This window comes from Mesoplodon densirostris, chromosome 18 (genome assembly GCF_025265405.1).
Source record: "Mesoplodon densirostris isolate mMesDen1 chromosome 18, mMesDen1 primary haplotype, whole genome shotgun sequence".
Lineage (NCBI taxonomy): Eukaryota > Metazoa > Chordata > Mammalia > Artiodactyla > Ziphiidae > Mesoplodon > Mesoplodon densirostris.
In genome coordinates, this window is record NC_082678.1 from 15,280,660 (window position 1) to 15,304,295 (window position 23,636).

The 23,636-nt window shown below is 47.1% G+C and overlaps 1 protein-coding gene across 3 annotated transcripts in view; it reads right to left on the reverse strand.

The window, feature by feature from the left end:
- RNF213 (ring finger protein 213) overlaps nt 1–23,636 on the reverse strand; it is a 116,278-nt gene that overhangs the window by 70,694 nt on the left and 21,948 nt on the right. For all 3 annotated transcript variants that reach the window (XM_060080715.1, XM_060080714.1, XM_060080716.1), the window contains 12 exons: nt 20,313–20,828; nt 19,912–20,034; nt 19,151–19,326; nt 18,427–18,585; nt 17,891–18,093; nt 12,681–12,964; nt 11,330–11,586; nt 9,970–10,167; nt 6,126–6,348; nt 5,284–5,339; nt 3,993–4,146; nt 1,137–1,307 (listed from right to left, as the gene is read on the reverse strand). In XM_060080715.1, coding sequence (XP_059936698.1) covers nt 1,137–1,307; nt 3,993–4,146; nt 5,284–5,339; nt 6,126–6,348; nt 9,970–10,167; nt 11,330–11,586; nt 12,681–12,964; nt 17,891–18,093; nt 18,427–18,585; nt 19,151–19,326; nt 19,912–20,034; nt 20,313–20,828 — 2,520 coding nt within the window. The remainder of the gene's footprint in view (nt 1–1,136; nt 1,308–3,992; nt 4,147–5,283; nt 5,340–6,125; nt 6,349–9,969; nt 10,168–11,329; nt 11,587–12,680; nt 12,965–17,890; nt 18,094–18,426; nt 18,586–19,150; nt 19,327–19,911; nt 20,035–20,312; nt 20,829–23,636) is intronic.

The following is a 23,636-nucleotide window of genomic DNA, read 5'->3' on the forward strand; positions in this document are numbered from 1 at the left end:
AAAACATGCCATTGATAATTTGATAGGGATTGCACTGAATCTGTAGACTGCTTTGGGTAGTATAGTCATTTTCACAATATTGATTCTTCCAATCCAAAAACATGGTATATTTCTCCATCTGTGTGTGTCATTTTTGATTTCTTTCATCAGTGTCTTATAGTTTTATGAGTACAGGTCTTTTCCCTGTTGTTGTTTTTTAAATCATGAGTTCACACTATACCTCTAGCTCCTTCCAAACCACAGATCTCCTCCTCTCTCCCCTGGTCCACACATCCCTCCTTCAGTAAGAAAGAACCTGGGCTTCCAACAGCAGCAACCCTGTGTCCATCTGCTCAGCCTTAGAGTACACACAACATAGCTCCAGACTTGCTATACCCATTCCACTACCAACAACAAAACTTCTAAACCAAGTTCAAGATGTATGTATGTTTTCCTTGTTTTGACCTTAGACTCTGTCCCAGTGAGGGTGAGTGGTCAGAGTTCTGGGCTCTGGGTATTTGGATTAATGATCTTCTCCCCTCTGTGTAGATAGGTAATAAGTCTGAAGAAGTCTGAGATGGAGTGAGAGTCATTTGTCTCTGTTCATGCACAGTCTCAACTATGTGATTTTATGGTGACTCCATTAAAGTATCCCTGGAAGGCAACAGCCTATTGAAGTCTGGTTTGATGACGTCAGAGGGCCATTTGGTTGGTCTGCTTATATCACTTTCTAGAACTTTGTCCTGGAGCCAACAGTCTTTAGGCCCTCCCTCCTCCTCCTCAGTGGCACAAGATTCTGTCCACATCTCGGTTTCTGGAAGCCCTCCCTGCCTCCCAACCTTTTGGGACTGATTTCCAGTTTCCTCACATTCAGACACCACTCTGCCCAGTTTCCCTTTCAAGTAGCTCTTGCTTCCATCTTATTCTTCTACTTTCAACATCATAAACCTGACTCATAACCTCAGCACTGGATCAGACTCGAATGCCCCTCCCCGCCAGCCCACCAAGGTCTGTCCTCACCGTTCGGCAGCCTCACCATCAGTGTGGGGACCATGGCCCACCCACCAGGGTGCCCATGCCCTTGGGTCCTGTTAGGGGAGCAGCTGCCCATTCTGCAGACAAGACCCACTGGGTTCCCTGCACTCAGCAGGGCTTACCTTAATCTCCTCGCAGTAAGTGAAGGTGACAGAAAACATCAACCCAGTCAGGAACACGCCTTTTTGAAAAATTCTCTGAAGCCAAGATCTTGTAGCGGCAAGAGTCCCCTGGAAGACTGTTTTTACTGAATTCTTCTTTCCAGTTTCATTTCCCTGCCCTCCTGCTGAATCCTGTCACCACAAGAGAGAGAGTTTAATCGTCCCTGCGCTGTGGACCCAAAGGTCCAGATGCCACTCCCTTCCCCCCTGTGCGCCCGACGCCACCTGTTGCGCTCAGACTCACCGGCCCAGGCGGAGCCTGCGTATTCATAGCACTTTCATTTCCCCAGAGCGTTTCAGCTTCACTCTGGGTGGGCAGCATGGGGGGACGAGGCAGGAGAAGGAGCGGCATGGATGCCCCATCAAATGACCCCAGGCAACTGTTAACAGAAGCAACTCTGCCTCGCCAATGCACAGACTTCCTGGGCTCCGAGCCGAGGAAGAGCCGACAAGCTTCCTCTGGACAGGGTGAGGAGGCACCAAGGGCTCAGAGCTTCCAGCAGCTCAGAGAAGCCGAGCTAGTGTAAACCCTGCCCCTCAGTGACATGTCTGGTCTGCGGGCCAGGAGGTAAACCCACATCCCCAGCCACTGGTGCTCTTTCCTTGAGGTTTTCCCTTCATTCCCTCTCCCTGAAAAGCCCCTTTTCCCCGGGGTCAAGGGCTCTAAGGATGCCTCCCTCCCTCCCTCCCTCCCTCTCCTTCTCACCAGAAGCACCTTTACCACAAAGCAGATACAGCCCAGCCATCAGCCCCACTTAGACAGAGGCATCTCCCAGTTCTGTATGTGTTTCCTTTTGCTTCAACTGAGCCCCTCAAATTGTGTGTCAGGACCCCCCAAAACTGGATCTGTTGGTGTCACTCCCTCCCTCCAGAGATGCTTGGCCCAAGGGCTAAAGACGCGGTGGCGAGGCAGCTGCCCAAGGAGCTGACAGCACAATCAGTAACCAGGGCACGTGCCAAGATGAGAAAGCACAAGCTATTTTCAAGGCACATAAAGGGTGCTGTATCCAGCCTGGTGGGGGCAGTTCTTCCCTGAAAGATTCGAGGAGCTCTGGGCAGCATGGGAGGGGTGGGCTGGGGTACAGGTGTGATGGGAGCACAGCTCTCAGGATGTGGGTGGCAAGGGTCAGCGACAGTTCTGAGCTGAAAGCAGGACATGCTGACCCATGCGGAACATCCCCGCATGGTGCAGCAGCTTCTAGAATAATCTGGAAGCTTTAGCAGGGTGTGCATGCCATCTGTGATCTGGCATTGCCTCGATCTCAGCTCCATCTCCAGCCACACTAGGCTACCTGTGGGTCCTCCAGAGCAGCATGTTCCTCTCCTCCCTGACACTGCACGGGCTGCTCTCTCGCCCTGTGGGAACGTCAGCCCCTCCGAAGGCCCTTTGTTCCCAGGACACCTAATCAACACTCCAGCTTAGCATTAAGCCACTGTGCTGCAATTATGTGCTCAGAGGATGGTCCCCCTCCTACGCATCCCTGTTGCCAGGGACCTGTCTTCTCCATCTGGGTGTCCCCGGCACCCAGCACAGATGATGGACGTAAGTGAACAACCCGAGTCTGAAAATCTACTCTAGAACCTTCAGCTTTGCTCCTTGTTTTTCTCCATCTGATGTCCTATCAATCCTATCAACCCTTTATGTCAACATGCAACCAAAAGCTTTTCAAAAACTCTTCATATACTTTGGTTTTATTTAATTTCAGTTCTGCAAAGCTTTCTGTTTTTATGGCACAGGTAGAGTATTTGGATCAGACTGTGGATTGCACTAATCTGAGATCCCAACCAACATTTAAGATAGTTATTTCTACAGGAACATACACCCTAAGTAACTGACAAATTTCAAATTTCTTGAACACAGTTTATCTAGATGTTGGCACCTGCCTATGATGGTTTAAATAATACCCACTTCAGGAGAAAGCAATCGTCTTACCAATAATGTTTATTTTTAAATGTATCCTTGGTATTTTAAAGAAGAAAAACGAAAAGGAACAAGTTAAAACATATACTTAATTATTTTATATCACTAACGTCCCAGTTCTGATGTGTCAAATGCTTAACAAATAAATGGTCGATCTAAATATGAAATCATCTGTCACCTTCATGTGGAAGCTCAAACTCAAGCTGGTGAAGATCACATAACAATGGGAAAATGTAAGCTGCAGACAACAAGCAACGTCATGGATGGATCTCAGAGATGTCACGTCAAGTGAAGAAAGCCAGACACAAAAAGGAAAGAGTTCAAAGACGGGCAAAACTAATCCGTGGTGGTAGAAATCAGGAGAGTTGTTACCTCTGGGAGGTGTGGAGCGAGGGGGGACAGAGCTCTGGGATGTCCCTACAGCTTGATGAAGGAGACAGAGTCTGTGTGGAAAGGCTCTAAGGTGTGCACTTAGGTGTGTGGACCTCGCTACTGTATTTGAGTTTCAGTGAACAGGAATAAAGCTCAGGTGGGAAAGACTAGGCCTGAACATGCATTTAGGTAGGGAGGTCCTTGCCTGAAGTCCCGGCCACTTGCAGAGCTCTTGAATTAACCCAGTCACAGCTGATACTCTAAACTTGAGATCCTGCACTGCCTCCTTCCCTCCAACGCAAGCCCTGGAGGGCAAGCACGCAGACCCTGGTTCACCAAAATAGCCTTGATGCACAGAACAAAACCTGGCATCAAGTAGGTACTGACAAATATCTGATGACACAATCAGCCACTCTGTGTCATTCTAGCAATCCTAGAATTAGCCTATCTCCTTTTTGAACTGAGGATGCTTCAGGTTCCATAGCTCTCCTGGGTACAACATTATGTGTACGTGTTCCACTTACCACTAGAAGTTTAAGTATAATAATTCTGCAAACAATCTCAGCAGATAAGGCAGGCATCTCATAAAACGTGTGTTCTTTTGTTATTCTGCAGGTAGATTCGTGAAGTTTCAGGCACACAGTCAAGTAGGACTGTATCAAGGGCTCCTCAAGAATCCTACCCCACAAAGAGTTGAAAGAAATCAATGAAGTAATTTAGGAAGAATGAGAAAACAGTACCCCTTATCCATGATGAGTTCCTTCCCTTTAAAACACCTACAAGGAAGGCATGTACTTGATCTCACAGAGGTTAACATCCAGGACATTTCCATCTACCTTGAACTTGTGACTAAGATAAAAAGGAAACAAAGTCCTTTTGGTTTGCCTCCATGGTCTGAACTATTTTAACAAAAGCAAGTTAAACTATTTCCAAGTGTATTCCTTTGTTTGGAAAAAATCTTAGGGATGCATATTACCAAAGATTCAAATACCATATAAATTTTTTAAAAAATCAGGAAGATACAGGGAGGGAGAAAGAGGAAGAAATGCTAGAAGAATATATCCTGGGATATCCTGTGCACGAAATCTCTTCCAGCTCTGCGTGGACTTGCTTACTGGCTGACACATGACCAGAGCTGAGAGTTAGGGAGTTGATCAGAGTGGGGTTTAGAAGGCAGCATGAGAAAGGAATTACTGGGGTGATTCTGTAATACACAGAATTAGGTGGGGTCCCTGAAGCCCCAGGTGCTTGATGTTAATGAAGACCTGACACCCCCACCTCCATCCTGAACACCCTACTAATTCAGATGAGGTGATCCTGGCAGTGCTCCAAGAATCTCAGAAAATACCTTCTCTCCCACAGGTACATTTCTATTGTTCTACATTCTGTACACTGCGCCTTCTGGGTATCGGAGGTCACACAAATTTGCAGGAGCAAATAATTTCAGATAATTATGGAAAGCTAACTTTGATTTTTATTTTCAACTTCCCTGACTTGTAAAAAATTTGAAGACTAAATGCTGATGAAATGCAGGATGCAAGCATGAATATGTAATATGATGGTGATCACTTAAAAATAAATGACAAAAATGCACAGGAAAAAAGACCAGATGGAAATAAACCAAAATCTTAGCAGCTGATTTCTATGCTTTTCCCTTTTTTAAAAAGTAGGATGATTACATTAATACCTTGAAGAAAGAAGTGGGATATATATTAATTTATGACCTTCCATTAATGACAGCAAATATGGGATACAACCCATCAGGAGGGGATAACCGTGTGCAAGAGAGAGACTACACTTTACTTTTCTACTTACTTTTCCTGATACATATCCAGGAGGTGCAACAGCATTTTAAAAGTACTCTTAATACTCTAGGGTGGGGAAGAAAAGAAAAAAAGGGAGGATTTAATCATGATGCCACCATCTTTGCTAAAACAGACCCCAAAAAATCCAACATAAATAGAGCATAATAATTAATTATTTTCTTTCTACAAACAAATTTTAAGGGGCTCAAGTACTAATCTTACACCTTCTACAAATAAAACTCAGGATTTAAAATTTTACCATTTTGGGGACTTCCCTGGTGGTCCAGTGGTTAAGAATCCGCCTTCCAATGCAGGGGACGTAGGTTCGATCCCTGATTGGGGAACTAAGATCCCACATGCCACAGGGCAACTAAGCCCACGCCACAACTACTGAGCTCACGTGCCACAACTAGGGAGAAGTCTGTGCGCTGCAACAAAGAGCCCGCATGCAGCAACAAAAGAGCCTGCATGCCACAACTAAGACCCAAAGTAGCCAAAAATAAATAAATATTTTTTTAAAAATAAAATAATACCATTTTATCCACCTCCAAAATGGGAAAGGACAGAGGGCAATTAGAAAGTGGACCAACACTCAGAATAACTTCTAGCCCTGCCTTGCACAATCACACATACCCAAAGGCTACTGTTTTATTGAATTCTATTTACTGAAACAGAATAACTCAAGTAAATCAACCCTTTACCCTACGAAATACTGACCCCTCCTGGTTTTCTTTTTTCTAAATGCTTTACCCTGTCAGGTTTTCAGAAAAGGAGAATCACACATTCTGACTGATTCGTTTTTGATCTGCTTTTGCTAAGCAAGGACTCAAGAGCCGATTCCAGACAACAAACCTGGACATTTCTGTTGGAGATTTCCTCAAGTCCTTCAAGCCGGTACCAAGTCCCTAGAAGACAGTCCAGGATACGAGGGGGTGAGTAACTCAGGTAGTCGGTGAGGTCTTCCATGTAATGAGCCAAGTTACTCAGAGGGAGCAAACTGAACCAGGATCGGAACAGATACTCATCCACATTTAGCAAATGTCTGTTCTTTCCCATTAGCTGGAGTAATTGCTTCCTATATAAGGGAAAATTGGAACAGAAAAAAAGGGCAACAGTGAGATCAGTAAAACAGACCAAGTTAGTTAAAATTATGTTAGAAGGGATCTGAAAAGTAATGATTTCAAAAATGATTTAAATGCTAAGAACTCAATCAAATGAGAAGTAAACAATAACATATTAAGAATTCAGCAACATGGATGAACTCTGAGGACATGATGCTCAGTGAAATCAGCCACTTACAAAAGGACAAATACTCTGATTCCACTTATGTGAGGTCCCTAGAGGAGCCAGATTCATAGAGACAGACAGTAGAGTGGTGGGTGCCAGGGGCTGATGGTGAGGGAGGGAATAGACAGTTGTTGTTTAATGGGGACACAGTTTCAGTTTTACAAGATGAAAAGTTCTGGAGACGGATGGGGGTGACAGTTGCATAACAATGTGAATGTACTTAATGCCACTGAACCATACACTTAAAATGATTAAAATGGTAAAGTGTAGGTTAGGTATATTTTATCACAATGATAAAAGAATCCACCAAAAATTAAGCACTTTCCAGCTTTACTGAGATACAGTTGGCATATGACACTGTGTTACGGTTAAGGTGTAAAATGTGTTGATTTGATACACTTTCTTATTGCAAAATGATTACCACCATAGCATTACTTGATAGCTGCATCCATTGTGTCATATAGTTACCATTTCTCTTCTGTGGTGAAAACATTTAAAAGTTGCTACTCTCTTAGCAACTTCTAAGTAAACAGTACAGTATTATTAACTATAGTTACCATGCTGTACATTAGCTCCCCAGAATTAATTTGTCTTCAGAGTACTGAAGTTTGTGCTCTTTGACCAGTATCTCCCCTTTTCCCCACCTCCCAGCCCCTGGTAATCACCATTCTACTCTCTGCTTCTGTGAGTTTGACTTTTTTACATTTCACATATAAGTGATATCATACAGTATTTGTCTTTATCTGACTTATCTCACTTAGCATAATGCCCTCAAGGTCCATCTATGTGTTGCAAGTGGCAGGATTCCCTTTTTTTTGTGGCTGAATACTGCATCATATATACATATATATGATGATATACACAAGTATATATACATCATACATATGTATACACACACACATATACACACCACTGCTTCTTTATTCATTCATTTGTTGATGGACACGTAGGTTGTTTTCACATCTTGCCTATTGTGAATAATGCTGCAATGAACACAGGAGTACAGATACCTCTTTGAGATACTTATTTCATTTCCTTGGGCTACATACCCACAAGTAGGACTGCTGGCAATCCTATGGCAATCCTATGGCAGTTCTTTTTTTAACTTTTGATACTGTTTTCCATTGTGGGTGCAATAATTTATGAACTAAGCATGTTGATGCACGAATAAGCAAGTGCCCTGGATCAAACAGTCTATGCAAACCCAGTCCGGGGAAGGTCTTTAAATTATGCTGTTCTGTAACACTGTCCTGGAGACCCGAAAAGATGACAATGGGAAGGTAAATACAGCTGTGTGCCACAGAAGCGACAGAGGCTACACGAAACATATGGATGAATAAAGCTTCACTATATACTAAAGGCCACTTTTGCCTAAAAGACACCATCTTTAAGACCAATGCTAGGGCTTCCCTGATGGCGCAGTGGTTGAGAGTCCGCCTGCCGATGCAGGGGACATGGGTTCGTGCCCCAGTCCGGGAAGATCCCACGTGCCGCAGAGCGGCTGGGCCCATGAGCCATGGCCGCTGAGCCTGCGCGTCCAGAGCCTGTGCTCCGCAACGGGAAGGCCACAACAGTGAGAGGCCCGCGTAACGCAAAAAAAAAAAAAAAAAAAAAGACCAATGCTAATGTTTGTCATTCTCCAGCTAAATTTCTTCTAGATAGTCAGTCTTCTAGATAAATGCCCCTTGAAGGGCATTTAAAATATATATAATTATATAAATAATCTTAATTTGGCTTTAATTTCAAAATGTTCCAACAATAGTGAAGAAGCAATAACTTAATTCAGCTCACTCACTATTTCAATCCCTAAACACCTATAGGCTAGATCCTATTGGACTAGGGGCGGGGAGGGCAGATGAGACTTGGAATAGTTTCTTTGACAAAAAATAAAGTAAATGGGGGATGTTATCTGTGCTTGGAAATAAGTGTTAGTATTAATTTTTTTGTACTGAATTTGTATTTTTTATTTTGCTTTTGTACTTAAATTTGATTTACCATTTTTCTCTTATGGATTGTGCTTTCTGTGTCTTCTCTAAGAAATCCTTCCTTGCCTCAAAATAGTACTTCACTACCTCAAGATGTGCACTTACAATGTGCAAAGCCTCTGACCTGTGAAATTCTACTTTCAGGAATTTATCTTGAGGAAATAATTGGACAGGGAAAATTACAAAGAAGGGCATCAAAGCATGCTTACAAAGCGAAAGTGCAGAAATAATCCAAGTGTCCAGGCACAGAGAACCAGCTAAATAAAATTTGCAACACTAAGCAGTCATTACAAAAGTAGGTGTATATTTACTGGCAAAAAAAAAATCGTTCACAATATACTGCTAAATGAAAAAAAGAAGGTTGGAAAACAGGATAAAAGAGAATAAATAATCTATCATAGAGGCGGGGCAGGGGGGAATTGCATGAAACCAGACAAAAGGTGCAAACTTCTAGATATAAATAAATGCTACAGATATAATGTACAACATGATAAATATAATGAACACTGCTGTGTGTTATATATGAAAGTTGTTCAGAGAGGAAATCCTAAGAGTTCTCATCGCAAGGGAGAAATTTTTTTTCTATTTCTTTAATTTTGCACCTATGAGATAATAATAGATGTTTCACTAAACTTATCGTTGGTCATCATTTCGTGATGTAAGTCAAATCATTATGCTGTACACCTTAAATTTATACAGTGCTATAGGTCAATTGTATCTCAATAAAACTGTTAAGAAAAATAAAGAAAAATACATAATCTATCTTTTGTGGTTGATTTTTAAGCATATAAAGCATCCACATATCAACATTTGGACAAAACCCTGCAAATACACAGGCCCAAGTGTTAACAGCAATGAGTATCTCTGGGGTTGCAGGCCATTTTTGTATTTTTCTTTGTATTTCTTGCTTGTTTAAAATTCTTGTTTTTTTTAATTTAATTTATTTTTTGGCTGCGATGGGTCTTCATTGCTGTGCACGGGCTTTCTCTAGTTGCGGGGAGAGGGGGCTACTCTTCGTTGCAGTGTGCAGGCTTCTCATTGTGGTGGCTTCTCTTGTGGTGGAGCACAGGCTCTAGGCACGTGGGCTTCAGTAGTTGCAGCACGCAGGCTCAGTAGTTGTGGCTCGTGGGCTCTAGAGCGCAGGCTCAGTAGTTGTGGTGCACGGGCTTAGTTGCTCCGCGGCATGTGGGATCTTCCCAGACCAGGGCTCGAACCCGTGTCCCCTGCACTGGCAGGCGGATTCTTAACCACTAAGCCACCAGGGAAATCCCCTAAAATCTTTAAAGAAGTAATTTTAAAAGAAGTGATACATTACTTCCGTCATTAAAAGCAGGAATGAGTGGGTACTAAAAGTCCACTGGAGATCTTGGAAGCACAGTTATGATTCCAAGATTTACATACAAAAGTGCAGGTCTGTAACTTACTGATCTTCTCTTTTTTCCCGAAACTCCGAGAAGGAGATGCCTTCAAGGGCTGCCCAGGTGTCCTCGGGCTGCATGCCTGAGTCCTGGGCTGGTGGGGACAGGTCCATGCAGTGGTGCAGCACAGGCAGGGCACACACCCAACGGTCAACCTTTTTGTCCATGCACATTTGGCACAGGTTTACCATGGATGCTCGCCAGCTAGAAAGGGAACAGAGATCCCACGTGAGCCCAGCACGGCCAGTGTCAGGCCAGCCCCAGGGGTCCAACACCCACCAGGGAAGGGATAGCTCCTCACACAGAGCAATAAGATAAGAGCGCTCCGGGTGCCTGAGCACAGAGTGACCAGATCAGGGAGAAACCTCAGGGGCCCCCTCGGCACCCCCAAAAAGCATCAGGCACTGAACTGGCCCTTTCGAAGCCCCAGAGCAAACTCCTGGTGGCATCTTTCCATCCTCCTTGACAGTGGAGGAGACAGAGGTTCAGAGAGGCATGTGATCTATGCAAGGCCCCCTGTGCCAGAGCTGGGGCTTGAATCCAGGTCATCTGGCGACAGTAAATCTACATATAAAGCAACATTTTACATGTAAGGAAGGAGCCTATAAATAATACATGGCATATTCCCTACAATCACAAAACACGGATGTTTCTTAAGACCTGGAAACACTTGTACATTTGCCAGCATTTTTTCTCTCTTTCAAAATGAACAGGGTTTAACTGGGTGTTTTAAATTTGTAAAACCACAAGGCAGGTGTCCCATAAGACTGACTGCTCAGAGAAGGCTGCCCAATACTACCCTCAAGTTCAATTCAAACAGCTCCAGAAAAAAGAGACCATCAGAGGGACCATCAGAGGGTTCTGGGGCGGTGCCTCCACCCAGTGAAACGTGAGTGCCTTCAGGACAGGCCGCAACCTCCACACCACGAGTGCTCCGGGCCCAGCGCAGTGACGCTCTGGCTCGTGAACTGGGCACGGCAGCTGCAGAGGCCACGGGGAGAGCATCCACAGTACTTCCACAAACATCCTCAAGTCCAGCTTCGTTGTCTTACCATGACCCCTCTCCCAAATACACACACGTGGGGCTGAGTCATGATACACCTTAAAGCTGCTCAAAAGCAGGGTATTCAAGAGAATATGTAATAAAATGAAAAATAGTACATAGGCTAGAAAAAGGCTAGTGGGATAAACACTGAAATGACAACAGTGAGTAGTAAAATTACGGGTAGTTTTTATTTCTTGCATGTTTTCATCCATTCTCTGACAAGCACTTTTTTTTTTTATGATCAGATAAAAACCATTAGAGAGCTAGAAAATCTTTACACACACACACACACACACACACACACACACACACACACACTACCTCTGAGATGTTTCAAGGATGTGGATCAGATCCTTGCGAAGGGCATCTGGTGAACTGGCATTCGAGCAAAGGAGGTAACAGAGCGAGCCCAGGTCACTTTCCGATAAGAGAAAGTGAAATTTTTCCACTGAGAAAAGGACGATCAGGCCCATTCTCAATTTACTCTTCACTGGGCAGTCTTCAGGCAGAGGGTCCCCACTCATTTCCAGAAATGGTGCCATTTTCTTTGTCAAACATTCCCACAGGTGCTTTCTCACCTGCTCCCAGGAGAAAAAGAAGATACAGAACCACTGGTATTGAACCCACCAGAGGGGTCAGAAGCTGCCCATCACTATGCTTACTTCCCCATCAGCTGGGCAGGGAAGCCTCTGTGGAGGGGTCACCCACTCCCTGCCTCCCCACTAAACCCTGAGCATCCCCCTCCCCCTGGGTCCTCGGGAGGTGCCACCAGTGGTACATCCAGAGGCCTCAGCACGATGGAGGGGCTATCAAGTGGGGGTCCTGAGCCTTATAAGGGTATACTGGTCATCTCAGGTGTGGCTCCAGGTCTGTCTCAAAAACGCCTAAGCCATACCACAGAGCAGGTGGAGATGCAGTGAAGGGCGCCAGCCTTCTTGTGGTGGAGGGGAAGGGCAGGTGAGGGGGCGGGACCAGTGGTGGAGGGGGGCAGGTGAGGAGGTGGGACCAGTGGGGGAGGGGGGGCAGGTGAGGAGGCAGGACCAGTGGTGGAGGGGGGCAGGTGAGGAGGCAGGACCAGTGGTGGAGGGGGGCAGGTGAGGAGGTGGGACCAGTGGGGAAGGGGGGCAGGTGAGGAGGCAGGACCAGTGGTGGAGGGGGGCAGGTGAGGAGGTGGGACCAGTGGTGGAGCGGGGCAGGTAAGGAGGTGGGACCAGTGGGGGAGGGGGGCAGATGAGGAGGCGGGACCACTGGCGGGGGGGCAGGTGAGGAGGCGGGACCAGTGGGGAAGGGGGGCAGGTGAGGAGGCGGGACCAGTGGGGAAGGGGGGCAGGTGAGGAGGTGGGACCAGTGGGGGAGGGGGGCAGGTGAGGAGGTGGGACCAGTAGGTGGGGGGCAGGTGAGAAGGTAGGACCAGTGGTGGAGATGGGGCCAGGTGAGGAGGTAGAACCAGTGGTGGAGATGGGGCCAGGTGAGGAGGTGGGAGGAGGAAGAAAATGGGGAGGACAAAGAATTCCCTAGAGGTGGCACTAGAAGAAAAGGAACTGAAATATCCTGCCCCCATCCACCTGGTCCACTGATTCTAGGGGTCATCTGGCCACTAGGAGGTGGGGTGATGCTGAGTACCCAGAAGGTAGAGAAGGGAGCTGTTGCTGACACCCCTGAGACCTGGTACCTCCTTCTCTTCGTACTGCAGAGTGCTCCACAGCTGTTCTTCTCCTTCATAGATCATGGGCACCCGAATGACAGAATAAAACTGCTGGAACTGGGTGAAAAAGTTCTTTAAATTGATGGCATTCCAGGTCTCGAGGATGCTGAAGATGCGGTCCAGCATGACCATAGCCGCGATCTGCTTCCCTTTCACCAGGTCTTTCCTTGTACCATCTGTTAGATAATCCACCCATTTCTGCAACTTCCCAGGGGGCTTCCTACAAATTATATCGTCGTACTGGTGCCAGTCTAAGATTAAAAGAGCAATGTTATACTTAGGAGGATCAAAACCCACTAGACCTGGATACTCCACCCTGGAAGGCTGATCTTGACCAGAAGAAATAGGATGAAGGAGCCAAGGAAGGGAAGAAAGACAGGAACATCACAGAACGTGGTGAATGGAAGGCAGCCAACACTTGCTCCATCCAGGTACCCATCCACAGATGAACAACATGGGGCCTGGCCCCTGGGTGGAGCACGGCTGTTTAGGACAAGTAACCTGGACACCCTACAGTGAATTGAGTGAGGCACACGATTCAGCTGCCCTGAAAATACTTGAAACATGTCTTTGTCGAACTAGATGGTTCAGCACAATTGGTACATGAGTTCCTTAGAAAATGATCACACAGAGGTCAAAAATTTCATACTGAAACTGCATCCCTCACTAGCACTTGTGCACCATTTTGGTATGTTACTTGGTGCAAGTGCTCATTTCCTCTGTCCTGGGAACCATGGTGCCCACTCCATGAAGGACGGTACAGGTCACATGGCAGACAAAACAGCCCTCGACATGGGGTAAGGGCTGAACCCATGGCTGCTCTTATAACCAGCTGAAATGATAAGAGTACAGACCTAGAAAACCCAGGAAAATCAATTGTCAAATAATTAGAAGGCAAAGAGGTCCGTAAGGCACCAGAGGCAACACAAGTGCATAAAAACAGCCATGAAAGTCCAGCCTCTGAACAGGCCTCCTCCCCTCACTGTGCAGTCTGCTGTCTTTGCTGGAAGTCCCCACTCACCCATCCCTGCCCCATCCTGGCCCTGCCCAGCGATAACTTGGAATCACTGTTTGGATCTGAACTCAGGCATCACCTCCTGTGGAAGCTTTTCCTGCTTCATATGTCCCTCACAGGTGGGGGACACAATGGCTCTCTCTCGGTTTTATAAAAACGCTCTTCCAGACAAAAGGTGAGTGAGAGCTGCTGGCCTGGGATGGCCAGTGCCGTGGAGGTGAAGGGAGTGCCAATCAGTGTCCTGGGCATGGGATACCCTCGACCCTGGGACGGTGGGACAGGGAGGGACATTAATGGTCTTGGTCTTGAAGAATCTACTAGAGGAACAGAAATAAAATATTTAAGTTCCAAACCCCCAGAGAAAAGAGAAAGAAAATCCAAAAGTTAGAAAAAGTACAAAAAAGAACAAGAAAACAAGGTAGAGAGAGAAGACATGATTATTTGTCAAAAGTGAGTCTTCCACTGACAGTCTCAATTCATGCCAATGGGCTAAATTCACCCATTAAAGATGATTAGATTGGGAATTCCCTGGTGATCCAGTGGTTACGACTCCGCGTTTCCACTGCACGGGGCACAGGTCTGATTACCAGTCTGGGAACTAAGATCCAGCAAGCCATGCGGCACGGACAAAAGAAAAAAAAAATGATGATCACATTGAATGGAAAGAAAAAAAAAAAAAAAACCAACAACAGTCCAGCGAAACAGAGACGGGGCTGCAAGAGTTGAACTTGAGAGCAAACAGCAAGAGTTGGGACAAAAGCAAAGAGGCTAAGAGGGTAGGCAAGGAATGCAGACACAGCAGAATCAGTTTCAGGCAAAACACAGCACGAGGAAAAAGGCACTGGAAGGGATAGAGTGCTAGTGATGGCTGTTTCTGCCACTAGCACACACATCTGCCATCTGGGTCTCCCCCGTGTCACAGGGCTGGAGCCCAGAACCTCCATTCTGCCCGCCTTGCCACAGTGGGTTCTACTAATGAGAGCGCTCACAGGAGGCTTAGAAGGAGGAAGAGGGGAGGGAAGTCACCTCTCTCTCTGTTTATTGGGACTGATGAAAACTACATTTATTTAACATAAACCACCACCACACCAAATAAAACAAAGCACAAAACTTCTCTCAATCAACAAGAGTGCCTTCCAGACACTCCTCCCAAATCACCTGCATTGATGATGTCAGGGGCTGGGGCACTTCCCCACCTGAGCTCAAGCAGTGACCTCCAGACCCTCGGAAGCCAACAAAGGCCCTCCCTGGCCGTCCCATCAGGCCTTCCACTGGTTACTTTGACTGACCTCCTTACTGCTTAAAACTCCTGATTTAACCCAACTGACCAGGGTACCATCTCCCAGGGAGCTCCAATGTCAGCCTACCAACAGGGCATCTAAATAGAATGGCCCACACCAAGAAGTAGGCAGTTAAAGTGCCTGTACAACAATAAGGAAAAAGCTTTAACACTCATTTTTTAAAAAAGCTTGCAAAGTATAATTATTGAAAAACACTAGAACAATATCACGATTAAGAAAGCATCTGAAAATAAAGTTAGTTGGCAATTCTGAGTTAATCTACAACCTAAAAATCTGTTTAATTACAAACAGCTCATACAACTCAATATCAAAAGACAAACAACCCAATCAAAAAATGGGCAGAAGACCTAAACAGACATTTATCCAAAGAAGACATACAGATAGCCAACAGGCACATGAAAAGATGCTCAACAGCACTAATTATTAGAGAAATGCAAATCGAAACCACAATAAGGTATCCCCTCACACTGGTCAGAATGGCCATCATCAAAAAGTCTACAAATAAATGCTGGAGAGGGTGTGGAGAAAAGGGAACCCTCCTACACTGCTGGTGGGAATGTAAATTGGTGCAGCCACTATGGAAAACAGTATGGAGGATCCTTAAAAAACTAAAAATAGAGCTACCATATGATCCAGCAATCCCACTCCTGGGCATATATCCAGAAAAGATGAAAACTCTATTTCGAAAAGATACATGCACCCCAATGTTCACTGCAGCATTATTTATAATAGCCAAGACATGAAAGTAACCTACGTGTCCATCAACAGATGAATGAATAAAGAAAACATTATTTGTGTGTGTGTGTGTGTGTGTGTGTGTGTGTGTGTGTGATGGAATATTACTCGGCCATTAAAAAAGAACGAAATATTGTCATGTGCAGCAAGTGGATGGACCTAGAGAATATCATATTAAGTGAAGTAAGTCAGACAGAGAAAGAAGAATATTATATGATACCACTTGTATGTGGAATTGAAAAGATAATACAAATGAATTTATTTACAAAACAGAAACAGACTCACAGACATAGTAAACAAACATGGTTACCAAAGGAGAAAGTCAGGGGGAAAGGGATAAGTTAGGAGTATAGGATTAAGAGATATACACTACTGCATATAAAACAGATAAGCAATAAGGATTTACTGTATAGCACAGGAAACTATATTCAATATCTTATAATAAGCTATAATGGAAAATAATCTGAAAAATATATATATATAACTGAATCACTTTGCTGTACACCTGAAACTAACACAACAACTAACTATACTTCAATGAAAGAGAGAGAGAGAGAAAGAAAGAGAGAAAGAAAGAAAGGAAGGAGGGAAGGAGGGAAGGAGGGAAGGGAAAGAAAATCTTTTTAATGGACTTTAAAATGATTGTCTCTGTGTTAAAAAGTGCATCTCTATCTGGTTTGACAGCTTAAGTACCAGGACCCAGCCAGATAAAATCTGAAGTGACTAAGGCAGTGCTTCTTAAATAAGAGCAAATGGGACCTGCTATCCCAAATCACTACCACCTCCTCCCGCAAGATTAGATCAGCATCAGCTCTTGTCTGATGAGGGGTCAACTCAAGCATGGAAACAGCCAGTTTGGATCATCCAGCAAGTACAGGGCAAAACCAGAAAGTAGCGCAGGGCTCTGTTCTTTGGTCAGCCCATACAGGATAGAGTCTTTTGGAAGCGATCGAGTCAACACTTGGGCACATTTAAGAAGAGAGCATGACTCTAGTTTCTTCTCTGTCTCTTTGGGCCAATTCAAAATAACCAAGCACCTGCCCCACTGACCTCAATCGCTGTCAGCCCAACAGAGGTCCCAGCCACGGGCAGCATCAACTGCAAAGACCCCTCCAGATGATTCCAAAGCCCAGCCAGCAAATCACTCCCAGCTTTCAGGCCTTCCTAGCTGAGGCCCCAGACATCAGAGAGCAGAAACCAGCCAGCCCTGCTGTGCTCCATCCAAACTCCTAACCCACACAAGTCATGAGTATAATAAAAAAATAAATAAATAAACAAAGCACTTGGTCTTGGTGACAGACTGGAACATCTCTCTCAAAAGCTGACAGATGGATCTTTTTAAACAAGGACTTTTAATATTCAACAGGCTTTATCTAATAGATATACATGCAGCTTTTGAGTCACAAAATTGACTATCCATTCTTTCTGAGCATACATGGAATATTTATGACCGACCAAGAAGTCAGCCACAAAGAAGATCTAAGCAAGTTCCTAAAAGTAGAACCCATATAGACTCTCTATATAGAACACACGCACATGTACACACACACACAAATACACATGCACACAGGACACACACACCTGACACACAAACACCACACACACTGCATACAGTGAGTAGAAAACAGCACAGGAAAAAGAATTAGATAACAGACGAGAGAAAGAGAAACAGAATAAAGTGAAAAAAAGAAAATAGAAGAGCGACACTTACGACAGACAGCAGGGGGCAGTGGATCCAGCCCTTGAAGGCTTCTGCTGGATGTCTTATTCACAGTCGCCACTTGGAAATCTGGGAAGGGCTTGTGGTCCTGGCAGCCCTGTTTCCCTTGCCCTTGCCCCCGGCTCACTGCTGCCCCCCTAGGCCCCAGTCCCTTTACTTCCCAGCGGCTCTATCTTCTCTCCTTTCCCTTAGTAAAAATCCTTTCCCTTGTTTACTCTTGTGAGTGGTTAAGCCAACCTGATCAGAAACATGCTTCCAAGCTCAGGTTTATGAAACATAGAGCTGGGGGGTAGGGCAGAGCCAATGCCAAGCAAAGAGGACCCACACGGGCCAAGGAAAGCCTTTGATCCCCAGGAGGAACGTCCAGCCTTCTGAGCTCCGATCAGGAGCCCAGCCTGAGGCTTACCTCCCGAGCCCAGAAGGGAAGATTTCACATGGAGACAGCGGTTCACGTGCTCGCCTTCCTTCTGCTGACATTTGTAGATGACCTCATACTCCACGGGGCCCTTGCCTCGCCAGAGGACGTACTTGTATGGAATGGGCTTATCCAGGTGCTGCTTAGAAATGATGGTGCTGCCTTCAACGAGGGACCCGTTCTCATGTAGGTCTCTGTGAATAAACAGGACACTAGCCTGTTATCCAAAAATCCTCTCCCAGAAATCTTCATTCTTCTCAAACACAGCACGGAGTGCAGACCCAGAGCTATAAATCGATGCTGACCGCAAGGATGCTTCCAGAACAAGGCACGGTTTTCACGCAGAGACAGAAAACGGGCCAAGGTGAAGTATGACAAAGAAGTGCATTATAGGGAAGAGTTGTTTGAAATATTCATCTTCCCAAAGTTCTAAGAATTAATCAACTTGATCAAAATTATGAGTTCAATATATTTCAAAGACTGGATGTTCTGTACATTTCCTTACAGGCCTACTGAGATATACTCACTTGGTGTAGTACATCTCGCAAACATCATGATTCCATCTGGGCTTCCCAAATTCTTCTCCGCCCCTGACAAACACTTTGTGTTGGCTGGGGTTGAACTGGAAATGTTTTGAAATGATTGCATGGAAGTACACCGTGATTCCTTCCAAGGAGCTCAGTGGGCTGGGGGAAAGCCACGGAGGAAAACACTGATTAGATCTGGATCTGTCTACCTCTCTGCACACACACACCCCCCACACACACACAGGCACACGTGTGCACACAGGATCCTTGTTTCTTGGCTGTGCACTAACACACACCCCAACAAAGTGCAAGAGCATCCACACTTCAGACAGGCTATCTGCCGTGTGGGTGCCCTTGGCTCTCCCTCTACAGTGGAGAAGGACAGTGGGCGCGGGGCGGGGGGCGGATCTCTGCCCAGCTCCGAGGGGCTGAGGGCTGTGGCAGGAGAGGGTGGCTGAGTACTCTGGGACATGACAGCCTCTCTCCTGACTTCTGTAAGGCCTGTGCTCCTCCGGGACCCCAGGGACCATATTATGGAGCATTTCAACTGAGCAAGGAATTGGGACAGGTGCCCCTCCACTGCCTGCCTCCTGAGTGTTCCCCTTTCCCCCAAGACTCAACAAAAGGGCAATGTAGGAATCTCCTCTGGGGTGGCGTGGCCCCTTCCAGCCCCCGCTCAGGGTGGGGACCAGGCCTGTGCCGCCCCGAGCCAGGTCACACCCACCACTCCTTAGCTTTGTGTGCGCTCTCCCTCTGGTTCCTTTGCTCCCTCTCATTTTTCACAGCGGCTGCATTATTTCTGTTATTCCCCTCTGGCTTCTTTGGGTCCTTCGGCTTGGCCTTCTCATTTTCATCTGCTTTTCCTCCAGAAACACTCATCTTGTCCTTAGTTGCAGCTTCCTGGAACAAGCACCCAAACCCCAATCTTGATGACCAGCCTCCACGTTTGCCCCCAACAGGGGATGCTTCTCATAGCCGCCAGAGTGGTCATATTCCTTCCCTGCTCAGAACCTTCGAATGCCTTCTGGTCCACCTACCACAGCCTCCCAGGACTCCTCTCCGCACAACTGTCAACGGCCCCTCTTTCCTGCTGCTCCCTGGACAGGTCCACCACACTCTACCTGGAGGCCTCTGCACGTCCCCAGACAGCCACGTGGCTCGTCTGTCACTCTTTCAGATCTCCTTGGAAGGCCTTGCCTGGCACCCACCTCCAAAACCCCAGCCCCTCGCCCTACTTCACTCCACGGCACTTCTCACAGCCTGACTTCGCTTTGTCTTTCTCCCCACTAGAATGTGAACTCCAAAAGGCAGGAGCTGGTCTCATTTCAAATGTTAGGCTGCACCCCCAGCACCTAACACGTACTCACCAAATGATTAAATTGAGCTGTGGAAGGAACGGGGCCAAAAGGAGCAGCCCATGGGGCAGACAGCAAGGACGGGGACGGCTTCCTGGAAAGCCGACCAGGTAGGAACGAGATGCTTTACCTGGTGGTTGTCTCGTGAAGCAGGGACGCTTGTGGGAAGCTGTTTCGTTTTCTCAGTCTGATTTTTAACTTCTTTCCCAACTCTTTTCCCTGCACCAGCTGGCTCAGCTGCAGCAACACTTGACTGGAAGAAATAAAGACCCCAAAACGTCAGGGCCAAGAGGACAAAATGGACAGGGAAACTCTGACTCAGTGGCATAGGGTAAGCATATGCCACCAGCCCAGTGACAGGGGTCAGCAGCTCGGGGTGGAAGGGCAGCCCCTTCCACAGCCCCCCTTCCCAGGGAGCAAGTGCCAGTGGACACCCTTCTCAGACAGTGAAGTATTGTCAGAACCACACTGCACAGCAAGGGGTCGAGACATAGCAGGCCAACCCCGGTCGTCACTCCCCTAACAACTCACCCCAGAGGCAGGGGCCCTGGCCTGCTGCCCAGTGGCCTGCGGCTCTTTCCCGGGCTTGGAGTGGTCCCCCTTTGGCTCAGGAAGTGGGAGCTCCTGAGTAGCATCCTTCTCCCTAGGATGGCCTTCACTGGCAGAAGTGGGGAGGCCTTTGCCCTTGGAGGGGTTCGGGGAGTGTTGGTCCTTCCCTTCCGGGAAGGCTCCTCCCAGAGTCTGGTCCTGGGGTACCGGGCTGCTCAGAGACTCGGCGTCTGTAGCTTCTTCTGCTCCTCTCGCAACCTGGCCCTGCAGAGGGCGGCCCACAGCCTCCAGCGGCGTCTTGCCCACACCTGGGGGCTGGCTTGTCTGGTGGGTGGGACCACCCTGCTGAGCTGGGCTTTGGGGTGGGGCTGTGGCCTGGAGCTCAGGGTTTGCAAGCGAACTCAGACTACAGGAGCCCAAGAGAGACGGGGACAAGGAATCCAGCTCTGCAGACGTGGAAGCATTCTGATTCCTTTTCTTTCTTTTACTCCTTTTCCTCTAAACAGAAAAAGAGACACTCATGTTACTTCTCAGGTTTACTATACTCTCACCAATGTTCTCCTCCAATTTCCTTTCAATTTCTGAAGTACGTCAAGTGTAGCTCGACCAAACCACCTTACATCTGTTAAATCTACCATTTCTTTACCTTGGAAAGAATGAAATTGAGACACAAAGTGAATGGGAGTGGTGAACAGAGTTGAGGGACGAGTGGGGAGCAGTGATGGTCACATGCTTCGTTCTGTCCAATCCAAGCTGAGACCCTCACATGGAATTCCTTCCCATGGGATATCCTTTAAGGAAGGCTTTCAAATGTTAGAAAGTAGGTACAGGTCCCCACACATTATACTTCATATACGTATTATGTACAAAATAGAGACAGAAAAATGAACAGAAGTCTAAGTACTTCCTTCCTGCACCCGCACTGGCATGTTACGCCTCTGCCTGAGATCCTTGCTCAAAGGCAAGAGTCCTCAACTTCAGAATCAGAGCTGGAGCCTGTGAGAAGCAGGTGTGGCAGGACCCTTTGAGGACCCCATGGGGATGGATGCCCTGCACGCCTGGGGATCCTGCTCTGGAGCAAGTATTGATTGGTTCATTAAGTGCTAGTAACCCGTGACCCCCTGAAGCCTGGTGTGGGCCCAGGCCTTGCTGTCCCACCCCATGCCTGGGCTGAGTCCCAGGGAGAGGGAGACGGAGACGGAAGGCCTCGGGGTTTCTCTGCACATGGAGTGGGGCAGCCCTTGTTCTGGGTCAGCCTCCAGATTTTCTCCAAGAATCCTGACCAAACTTCGTGCCCATCTGCTCGAAACAAGCAACACGACACACAGGCCACCCTGGATGGCAATTTCCCAGCCTGACACTGACCCTCGCTAACATCGCAGTAGAAAGAGGCTTAAGAAAGGTCATTCGAGGCAGTCACTTCCCCAGCTTCCAGGGCGTACAGATCTCTGAAGATTTTGCCAACATACTGATGGTGACTCAGCACATCTGGAGGACCCAAGGTTCTACATTTCCATGGTGCTGCTGCCAGACCAGGCGTGCTCTGTGAGCATGAGGACCAAGCAGCTCCCTACCCCAGGCGCCCAACTCTGATCCGACTGGCCTGGGGGCATGGGCACCAGAATCTCCATTAGCTTTCCTGGTGGTCCTGACATGAAACCTCACTGGGAACCACAGCTCAGACCAGCAGAAAGCTGTGTGCGGACCCCAAGGCCCCAAGCCCTTTGCAGAATCTCCTCCTTTTTCAGCGTGAGGCTGGCTTAAATCAAGTCGCTTAGTTCTACACTGATTTACCAAGGAACCTGGAACGTTGTCCTAAGCGCATGGAACAAGAAAGTAAGATACGTTCCTCCCCCATGAAGCTGATGGTTTAGTGTGAGAGAAAGACTAAGAACAGATGGTTTTAGCATGTTGGAAGGACTCGCAGGCTTCCCAGGGAAGAGGTGCAGGTTGAGTCTGAAAGCCACCAAAGGCCAAGAAGGCAGTTTCATCCATTCAGCAAAGATTCCCGGGTCCTACACGTCTGAAGGTGGCCACAGGCTGCCTCATATGCTGACTTGCCCATCCAGAATCAAAGCATACATGTGGCCGGAAGACCCTGAATGACTGGCCCTCACTGCCTGCTAAACTCATCCCCTGGCCTCCAGTATTAATCCTGTTTTTTATTTTCTGTATTTTAGGATGCTCTGGCATTCGGGGGGGCCTTGCTAATCCTGGAGAGACTGCCCCTCCCAGGGCTAGCCAATTCCCAGAGAGAGGGATCTCTCTGAGCAGATGAAAGATCTGAGCAGATCTTTCATCTGCAAACCAACTAACACGGAGCCCTGCCCCCCACCTCCTTTATCAAACTCTCCCTCCAAGCCAACATTCCCTGCCCTAAATCACCGCAGGGCCAAGTACAGGACAGCTAAACAACCCTACAGCCCAGAGCCCACAAAGAATATTCAAACCAGCCAAACCTAAACCTGCTCAAACCTGCCTGCCTTTCCCCACAAGGCAGGCTCTGGGCCACGTTCTCCCCTTGCTCCTTCTCCCTCCCGTGGGGCCCTGTGGACGTGGCCCCCCTCCTGGAATCCGTAAGTACCACCGACCTCTCGTGTCATCACCAGCTATACGAGCAGGGCGCCTCCTGCCTCAGGCTCTGTCTTCCCGCAGACACCTCCTTCCCTTAGTCCTCTGCCCCACACCCCTCAGCAGACGACCCGGACACCCTCAGTCGGAAAGCAAACCTTCACAGTCCCGCATCTGCTTTATTTCCCTCCTTAGCCACTGTCAACTAAATATGCCTTTATTTTCTCTCCCCTCCAGGAAGGAAGTCCTTGTTTTCTTCACTGCTGCATCCACAGTGTCTAGAACAACCCTTGACCCCCTATAGGTGCCTAACCACTTCTGTCTCATTAAATAAATTTCTTGGAAAGTCCCGTGTTTCCCTGCAGCACCAGCATGTTTCCTCTCCCCCTGGGACCCCACACCCCTCAGTCGGCTCTGTGATCAGATCCAAGAACAAAAGGTTTTGACTTCTGATTTCCAATTTGCCTTTCACCCCTTTACCTTGCTTTCTCCTTTTCTTACCCTTATTTAACTATTCTTTCTATAAGCTGCTTCAAAACCCTTAGAATGAGATTTAGATTTTGCACAGGTGACTTAGAGTTCTCTCAACACACGTCTACGGGGGCACGTGAGTACCCGGCCCTCTCACGGGTCTATAGACAGGACTGGGATGTTGGCAGATCTCAGGCTGCTGGCATGCCTGCCATATAGCAAGGCTCGAGGCTAAAGTCTAAAATTTTCCTTGACAAAAATCAA